Source organism: Cyrtonyx montezumae, unplaced genomic scaffold, assembly GCF_038088225.1.
Source record: "Cyrtonyx montezumae isolate F1298 unplaced genomic scaffold, pur_monq_1.0 scaffold_3, whole genome shotgun sequence".
Lineage (NCBI taxonomy): Eukaryota > Metazoa > Chordata > Aves > Galliformes > Odontophoridae > Cyrtonyx > Cyrtonyx montezumae.
In genome coordinates, this window is record NW_027072034.1 from 23,173,921 (window position 1) to 23,183,786 (window position 9,866).

At 48.8% G+C, this 9,866-nt stretch overlaps 1 protein-coding gene across 2 annotated transcripts in view; it reads left to right on the forward strand.

Moving 5' to 3' along the window:
- CLYBL (citramalyl-CoA lyase) overlaps positions 1 to 2,064 on the forward strand; it is a 150,423-nt gene extending 148,359 nt beyond the window's left edge. The window contains exons 8-9 of one of the 2 annotated variants that reach the window (XM_065740834.1): positions 1,799 to 1,898; positions 2,024 to 2,064. In XM_065740834.1, the coding sequence (XP_065596906.1) occupies positions 1,799 to 1,894 (96 nt within the window). In that variant the 3' untranslated portion in view covers positions 1,895 to 1,898; positions 2,024 to 2,064. Of the gene's footprint in view, positions 1 to 1,798 lie in introns of both variants that reach the window. The other variant, XM_065740833.1, reaches the window with a different exon arrangement.
- Positions 2,065 to 9,866: the final 7,802 nt, after the last annotated feature.

Below are 9,866 nucleotides of genomic sequence, written 5' to 3' on the forward strand. Positions count from 1 at the left end.
CTTTGAGAATTCAAATTCACAACCAAGCCAAACCTGCAGCTGCATGCTGACAGGAGAATGCGTGGCGTACCTGCCATGGTTCACTGTTCATGCCTCCATGTGCTGCTACCCCCTTGTCCTTTCAGGGCCCTGCAGACTGTCCTGACCTCACAACCATCCCCAGGTGCCCACCTCTGTGCACACCACTGCAGGCACTTGGGAGAGCTGCTCCCGACACAGCCACTTCCCAGGGCTGGGAAGGGCCATTCCAGACCTTAACAGCACTCTGCTTATCGCCCACACGTGAATTTCTCTTTTAAACAATAGCCATTCTGTAATTGAATGCTTATAGGAAAATAGGCACAATTAAAATGCATTTTTCTCACTGTGAAAAAATATGCCCTGTGCTAACCAGAAGTTTTAGATCATAGACTTGAATTATTCTGAAGAACAATGTCATAAAATGTCTACTTAAATCTTCATGTATTTTTACAACAGTTAATAGATGGAGCAGTTTGAGGCTGCGTCTTTTGTAAATGTTAAAACTGAACATGAAATTGTCTGGGATGTGGCTAAGGCAGAAAGTATTATAACATTATTATAATTAATATCACCGTTGCAATTAATGTAGACTTGATTGGTTGCTCTGTAAACAAGACATCCGATCTGCAGCATCTGCAACCGAGTGCTGTCAGTCCCATTATTCTCTGACCCCTCCTAAAATACTGCAAGCTCTAGCACAAAATCCTGCTTACCATAAAATCAGAGCTTTAACTATTGGTTTGTTAATGGCTCCTACAGAGCTCGCACTTACATGCAGTGTTACTGACTTGTGTCAGGTTACCGTTCAAGGTGGATTTTTGTTTTACTTGTTCTACGATGTGATTTAGTGCTTAATTCATACTCTGACAACCTATGTACCACCAGAGCAGCACATTTCATTCCCATCTCTGTCAGCAGGCAGTGTTTTCCCTCTGTTTATGAGGTTCCTCCATTTAACCCCTACCAGCCCACCCAGACAAGCAGACAGCAGCGAGGTGCCATCCCACCCCATGCACACACACGCACCCACAGTGACCTGTTCCCATCCCTGTCTCCCTGTCCTCGCTTCACCCACTGCTGGACCTGGGCCTAGGCCTGGTGCCATGCTGCACTGGGTGCCCCTCTCAGCTCCTTTCCATTCTGTTCTCAACTCCCCAGGAAGGGAACTGCACCTTCACATTTGCTTTATCCAAGAATATGTCAAGGTACTACAAGTAGCATTTCCCCCCCCTCCCCTGTTTTTTGGCATATCCTGATGTGTCGTGCTTTATCATCAAGTCCTGCCTTGGTAAGAATACCCAAAGTAACACTCAGGTTTTGCCCTGCTTCATACACGTATCTGCTGCTGCGTGGTAGCTGTGATGCATTGCTGATTGCTTTCAACTCGCCAGCACAGAGTCCCTGGAAATGCAAAGTGGGGCCAGGCTTTGCTTGACTCTCCCATCACTGCTGCTGTGTATTGGAATCACTGTTAGAAACCCCCTGTAGCAGCATTCAGGTGGGCCTCCCACTGCTCTCAGATATTTGGGCAAGATTCTTGCAATAATCACAATATTTCTGCAACTATTTTATTTTCCCAGGCTCCAACCCAACCCCGTGCTCTGACCACATGCCCAGACATGGGAATTCCCTCTGCTTGCCCCCAAACCGCCTTTATTCTTGGTTAGCTTGGCCCCCAGGATCCATCTCTGCCTCCCTGCCAGTGGATGTGTTCTGGCAGTAGAGCCGGGCTGCAGCTTCCCATGCCCACTCAGGACGGTCGCTCTCTCTCTTGCAGGGCGCGTTCACGTTCCGCGGGAGCATGATCGACATGCCATTGCTGAAGCAGGCACGGAACATTGTTACGCTTGCCACAGCCATCAAGAAAAAATGATCTGGTAAATGGAGTGCTCACCATGGGGCCACGGAAGCTTGTTTTAAAAGATGACTAGAAGACTTTGGGGGGGGAAAAAAAATAATCAAATGCATCACGCTTAAGCAGAAATTCACTGACGTTTTGCAGATCTGCCATAATTTACTTGCCAGAATTGCTCATCGCTAACAGTGCTCCTGACTCAAAGAGTCGCTCGCTCCCAGTGCTGTGCAGCCTGCCACGGCACTATGTCGTGGCTGTGTGACATCGTGGCTCTCGTGACTTCACAAGAGGACACCAGCAGGATGTGAGCAGTGAGCTCCCCTCAAATAACAAGTGGACAGCGTTCAGCCTTCAGTCTCCGTTCCCATGCTGAAGTCCATCAGAAAGGCGAAGCACTGGGTAACCACACACCAGCTGAAATAAATGTGATGAAACTCACTGCCCCGCACGGGTTTCTCATCCCCCCTCTCCCCTCCAATGTATTTGTGCCATTAAAACACTGCCCCTACACGAGACTCCGGCTCTGCTTTCAGCAGCCGCGGTCGAGGCGCGTTTCTCGGCGGCACAATGTGGCAGAACTCGTGCATATGGTCGCGAGTCAGATTTACATCACATTAGGGATACGGCGACAGGTCATGTGGGCCGTGTGGTTAACGGGCTTAGTAAAGCTGTTTTGAAGAGGTTAACCCAGCTTGTAGTAAGGGTAAATAAACATAACAACCGGGCATTGTCCTCTATTCAGCATGTACTCTTATATGGAGGGCTAAAGGGTATTGAAGCTGCAGAGGATCAACTTGTGGTTGCCAGAGGACTCCAATGAAGTTTGAAACACCAACAATCAGAGATTTTGTTTCTGTTCCTCATTAAATCATGAGCTTTTGTGCTCAGACTATGAACGACTGTTCTTTAAGAAATTAACAGAATGGGAAGTTTTAAACTATGCACCAACCTTTTCATGACCTACACAGCAGCAATGCTGCAGCACTTAGACAAACACCGCGGGGAAGGCTGTTCTGTTTATTTAAATTTGTAAATAGAAAACAGTTGTTTTGGGGTTTCGTTTCTCGCCGCCTCCATGGCCGTTTTACGCAGGGAGCCGCGGTGCCTTCTCCCTCCCGTCTGCTCGCTTCTTGTGCTTCCCACACCTCGAGCAGCGCCTTTTGAACGCTTTGCTCAGTTCTGATGGAGGGGAGAGGAAGGGAAAAATTAAACAAAAATTGGGAGAATAGAACCCAGCCCCAACCCAAGCACCGTGCCTGGAGAGCTGCGGCTTGGCCAGGCCCCAGTGTTACGGTACATATGGGATGACCCCAGGGTCCGAGTGGCATGAGGCGAGCCATCCTGCTGCAGGGTGACCCATCTCGATGGTACAGAGTAACCTGTCCCAGAGCAGTGTGACCTGTCCTGATGGCACGGGAGCCCCCAGATTCATCAGATTAATGAAGGACTACCTGGCCTGATTGTATCTCGCAGCCCACCCAGCCCCAGCCCTGCACATCCCTCTGTTATTAATTCTTGGATGACTAAATTACAAGTAGCGCTGTTAAAACATCATTGGGACTAATGAGAAACAATTACTTGGGATATGATCTGGGACAGCCAGGGCCGGGCACGTTTCTAGCTCTCCCCACAGATTAGGTCTGTAAATCGTCAGGTGCAGGGCAGCATGGGGGCGAGGCCTGGCACAGGGAAAGCAAAATGACATACAGGGTCGGGATCTTTTTTTTTAATTTTGCATAATTTTTTCATTAATCTCAATAGGACCCGTGTGGTGTAGATTGTTTTATTCCCTTCGTGCCGCACTGGGAGGGGGAGTGGATCCCCCCTGTAACATCTGCATTGTCCCCGCAGCCCCAGGGGGTCCTAGCAGACCCTGGTCCCAAAAAGTTCGTTCTGGAGGAACAGCGGACATGATCCCACCTTCACCCCAGCTCTGGGGCACTGTCATTTCCCCCAAAATTACCCAGATCCCCTCCATCGGAGGAGCCCGTGTTCATTTCCCAGCCCTAACGAGCCGTGCTTTGTAACAAATAAAATCCCATTTATTTGTTTCTCAGTTTACTTTTGGGAGCGCTACGTGCTTCCCAGCTTTATTCTGTTCCTCTTTCTTCCCTTCTCTTTCCCTTTCCTTCTCTCCCGCTCGGTGCCAGGCAGGCAATTGATGAAACAAAACAGATTATAAGATTAGCAGCGGGATTTTGTGCATATTAATGATAGGGAAGGGTGCTGAATGGGTTTGTAATTGCAGATCTTGCGCTCGGGATTGGGAACTGTAGCCCTGCTGCAGCAAAGACCCCCCTGTGAGGTTTTCACATTGGAACTTAGGGGAAAAGTGAAAAAGTAATTACCAGAGCACAACATTGAAATGTTAAAGCACTTATTCTTTCTTTCAGCGTTCTGTTTTAAAGGGGGAAAACGGGCAAAATGGAAAATAAATTACTTTCAAATAAGTAGGTTAGCACCTGAATACTGGTGTGCATTTTCCCTTCTGCTGCTTCTTTTCTTTTTTTTTTTTTTCCTTTCCTTCTTTCTTTTTTTTTTTTATCAGATCCTAGCAATTATTGAGCAGGGCACCGCTCAAGCCGCCATCCGGGCGACAGTGCAGGGAGAGGGCAGGGGCACAGCGGCAGGGGCAGAGCAGCAGCCAAGGGCTCTTCAAAGCTGTGCTCAGAAATTTAGAGGTTTTTTACATGTATATATATATAATTTTTTTCTCCTTTGGTTTTGTTTTGAAATCGGGGCTTGAAAGGAAAAGATTGTTTTGGTTTCCTCTCCAACGCCGGCATCAAACGGCGCTCTGGCAGGGATGCATTTCCCAGCGCAGCCCCTTGCCGTGCTCCCGTAGCACCAAGCAGTGCCCGATCCCGGGCTGTGCCTCCTCCTGGGGTCCTGGGGATCACCTTACCCCCCCCCACCCCCACCAGGGCAGATCTCCCAGCACTGGGGGCCACGCTCTCTCCCTACCACCGCCCCATGTTGCTCCCATGCCCTGCTGTGATTTCGCCGACAACGGAAATCAATGAACCCTGGAGAAACGGGCTCTGAAAACTTTTTGTCTGCGTGACAGAAAAAGGGAGTACCTGATCCTCAGCAGCAATTTCTGATTTTGAACTGGGGGAGGGAAAAAAAAAAAAAAAAAGCAGGCATGGCTTTGAGCACATTTCATCCATTCTGTGGCTATTTTGGAGAACTGTGCAATGCGGGTCATCGGCTCCTGCTCTTTAGAGTGGGGTGGGGATAAATCTGTGGGGTGAGGCACTCCCTTGTTTTCTATTTCTCCCCAAGCCCGTTTTGCCCCAAGCCCTGAGCATCTCTCCCCGGGACAGGGATACAAGGGGCTCTGCTCCCCATGCTACAGGAACGGGGTGCCCTAGCAGGGATATCAGCTTCCCACTGTGTTCCGGGGCTGTCACTTCCCAGCACAGGGCTGGAACTCCCAGATCTGCACTGCGAACCGGTGCTGGGTCACACACTTCTGATTTTGTTCCAGTTTCTGCTACCAAAAATCCCTGCTGCTGCAACACTCCTTTGGAGGGACGGGAGGCAAGGATAATAATTTTTTTTTTAATTGCTTCCCTGGCTATAAATTATCATGCATTGGGCTATTTTTTTTCCTTGAACAAAAGCACAATTGACAGTGGGGCTTAGGGAAAACCAAGAGGGGGCTCCAAGCCCCACGGCTCCCCTGTGCATTGAACCTGAGCCGGGGGGGGGTGGCTGTGCCCAGAAGTTGAAGGACACTGAGAGCTGCAACACAACAATAGGGATTTTTATGTCTCGCCGACTGTTTTTGCAGCTGCATCTTGCCCCCTCCTCCTCTCCTCTCCCCCCATTATTCCATGTGAGAACCAAGTATGAAAATAAGAGCCATGCTCTCTGTCCTGAGCAAGTGTGCATAAATCCAAATATCACAGAGGACGGGGGCTGGTTCTTAGCAGCAAGGGCTACAGGCAAATACAACACTTGTTCTGCACCTCTGTACTGCATTTTGCTCTTGTCACAGATGGGAGGACATACACAGAGTATGTTGTTGGCATGCCTGGCTGTGGTGCTGGCCCCCACACCCCTACCTCACTGTTTCCCAGCAACTCCTCCATGCACACACCTGGACATTCCAAAAATCCCAGCAGAGCCTCTCTCCCCACAGACCTTTCCCAGCAGGGCTGCGCTGGGCAGAAGAGCAGGCAGAGCGAGTTTGCATTGACATGAAAAGATATTGTATGAACTAAAATGTGTTCCACCCCCAAACGGTGTCCTGAGCATCCGGGTGGTAGGGGACATTTTTCAGCCACGCACAAACTGTGAACCATATTTGAAATTAAGTCTCTGTATTAAAGTCAGCATCGCTGAGCCTCCCTCCCACTGGCAGCCGCCGCTGTTCAGCACGGTGACATCTCCCCTGGCACCGGCGGGCTGGGAGCTCACGCAGGCATTAGCAAGCACTTCCCTACTGCTCTGCAGATATCAGGGCTCTGCAGCAGAGTGTGCCGAAAAAGTGCGAGGAATGCAAGGTGTTGGGCAGAATGAGGAAGGGGCATGGGTGTTTTTGTCCTGCACACAAGGGTGGAAGCTGTTTTACAATCCTCCGTTAAAGCAGCATATTGCTGATGTCACAAATTATGTCATTTTTCAGCAAGCTGTTAGGGAGCAGCGGGACGCCTAGAGGTCCCAATCTGAGCTCACAGCTTGAGGCCTCATCATCCATTGAAGTCAAGGAAACACTCCAGTCCCCAGACCCTCTGTTTACAAATAATATATCAAGAATCAGGATTCCCACAAGTGAATTTTCAGGTGCCCAACTAAAAGAAATAGGTATGTATATACGCATACACAATCGCACACATATATACATGTATAGGTGTATGTGCATGTCTGTGTGTGTGTAGTGACACTGAAGCCTGCAGTTTGCCCTCAGGTTTCCTTTGAACAAGCATTTTTCATTCTTCCTTGGTGTTGAGAAGGGATGCTTCACCAGCACTTCTATGGCCATTTCGCACATGGAGCCCCATCAGACTTACGAGATATCAGCATGAGAAAGGAGTACAGCATACCCCATTCATTTCTACTTTTAAAAATAGCTGGGGTTTTGTGTGTATCAAGTACTTACATAGCAGAGGTCTGATTTATAAACACATGTATAAGAAGGGATGTATTGATACTGGAGTTGAGTAGGCTGTAAAAAAATAAAATAACAACAGAAGTGTCCAAAGAGATAGCAATTGGTAGAGCAGACCAGCTTTTAAGGCTCACCTTCTCTCTTTGCTGAGCCCTGTTTATAGACATATATTCCCCCCACCAGAATGGAATATGTCTCCATGTCCTTCTGACACTCTGCATATACCTGGTGGATTACAATCTACGCTGGATGACAAAAAATGCCAATTACATGATCCAGGGTCATGGCACAACCCGAGAAGAGGAATTAAATCCATAGCTAACTGTACTGAATCCTTCGCTGTGTGCTTTTACCCCATGAACTGGTGATAGCCAAGGCTGCAGTGCCCAACCACAGCTCCCAGCCACATCTGCTGCAGCTCTGCCACCACTGCACAACCAGCACAGGGTGCTGGCAGAGGCACTTCTTTATATCCCTCTGCTCTCTCACTAAAACAGTTTCAATATTTTGCTATTTGGAAGAGATATTCCAGGGCTCGGATCAGCTTCACCTCCACAGCGTATCCTTGGTTTAATTACTGCTGCTGCTATCCCCCTCTATCTGCACAATAAATGCAGTTGCTTACAGAAACATGATTGCAGGATTAGAGTTACTGGGCCCTAGCCCAGACGAACGCGGTGACAGAGCATAGCACTGGCACCTCCGAAAACTGCGCTGACCTCAGGCATCTGTACTTCAAAGGCCACGGCCACAATCTGAGCTTCATTAGCCTTCAAGGCTGATGTTACAGGAGCACTACTTCCTCAGCCGCTAATGGGAAACACTCTCCTCCATTTGCTGTTGAGGTGTTAAAAGTTCCCCTTAACGTCAGTTAGCGAGCTACAGCTCCACCGGTACCCGGTGATGCCTTGTGGGGCAGGGCTGAGCCCGCAGCTTCTCTCTAGGTTCTCAGGCACTAACAGGACCACATCGGCTCCCAGCATTATTCCAGCTTACAGGGTCAACAGAGCCAGAGGCATGCTTTGACTCGTAGGCTTAGCCCCATTCCCTCAGCTTTCTGGATGCTCGGCAGCCTGGCACGTTTTCAGGGCTCAGTGCAGATCCCCAGGCTTTGTCTGGGTTAGGAACTAAGGCAAGATGAGAAGGCTGAGCAAGAAGAATTCAGTTGATTTTCAGCTAAGCAGCCTCACGCAGAAGCTTACACAAAGGCATTTATTTCCCAGGAAGTTGTCGCTGGATTTCATTTTAAATTAAATTACAATCTTTCAAAGAAATGGGAAATTCCCCTTTTCTCCATGAATTACTGATTCTTTCCAGGCTTTCCACACACCACACACACAGCAGTGACCGCAGCTGAAGATTTCCATCACCTCAGGCCTGAGCAGTGTATGAAGCTGCCTGCAGAAGGCAGCAGGAGGAGACCGTGTGAGGGGCTGCTCCATGCAGACGGCCTTTGGAAGAGTTAATGGAACCCTGGTTGTGCCCATATCCACGTGTCTGAAGCCAAATGAAGAGGAGGAAAGCTCTTCCCATCTTGTCTGCCACACCAGCTGAAGGAAAGCTGGGCAGCGCTCTCAGTGCACCCAACCTGGGCTCCTGCTTGCAGGGGCAGGACAGCCTGTCAGCCTGTCACACTGCTGGGCTCCTGGGGTTTACAGACTCCTCAGTGCTACTCCAAGCAAAACCACAAGCCCATAAAGTGTCCTTTTCAGTAAAACCTTCTACTGTTTGCCTGAAGCCAACACACTGTACGTTTAAAAAGGAAATAAAAAGACCTCATGTCCCGTTGGGAAGCATCCCTTCCCCAGTGCTCTCTCCTGGTCCAGGCCTGGCCTGGTGGCTCTGCCCTCTGGTCTGAGGGAAGCCTGCTTGACCAAGGAATGACCACGTGAGTTTAATCAGAGCTCAAAAGCTGTGTAGGATGGCTCATGCTCACTCCTGACCCCCACCTCTTGGCTCCTGCTAAGGCCTCGCCATTTGCTGATGGGGCAGTGTGCGGTGGGATCTCTCCTACCAGCGCTCACACCACCCCATAACAATTTGCTGGAAGCTTTGCTGTGGATGGCACGGTTGGAATCACATTTCATTTACAGGTGGCAAGTCAGAGGAGAAGTCACCTCCATTTTTTCATCAGATCGCTGAGAGGAACAGAATTAAACTCCAAGTCTACCATGGCAGAACCGTGCTAACACTACAATAAATACAACAGCAATAGCTCAATGTGAGCAAAAAGTGGCAACTTCACGCTGCAACTTATTCACAATATGGGAGACAAGCTCTGGCAAGAGTTACGCAGCCATTAATGCATGCATTGTAGGGCAGGAGTGTAGCACAAGTGAAAGTCTGCTGACAGCATAGTAAACAACAAGCTGAAGACTGAAAATTTCAAACACAGCCTGGAATACAGATTTTGGTTGTTGGCACTTAGCCAGCTCTGTGAGCTGAAATCTTGCTGCATTTCACATCTATTTTATCGGAGCACACAGCTCCAGAGTGAAAAACTCAAATTGCATTTGTAGTCTAGTTTTCCAAATTGCATTCACATGAAAAAAAGAGAGTATTTTCCTACATCCCTTGCAACAACAGAAGAGACTGTGATGCTTACACTATGTGAAAAAGGAACAGCACAGGGACAGAGGTAGACTTCTCCAGAGTGCAGAATGCAAAGCCAATGGGAGAGAAAAAGTGTCTGCCATGCTTCCTTGAGACCTAACCCCACAAAGGTGCCCTGAATAGAGGCAAAGAAAAAGATTTCAGAAAATCTCAGTTACTTTCCAGTTCATCACTGATGTGACACAGACCGCGTTTACGGAGCAGGTCAAAATTGGCAGCGTGACATCCTGCCTCTCAAGACACAACCCTCATATCTATGTC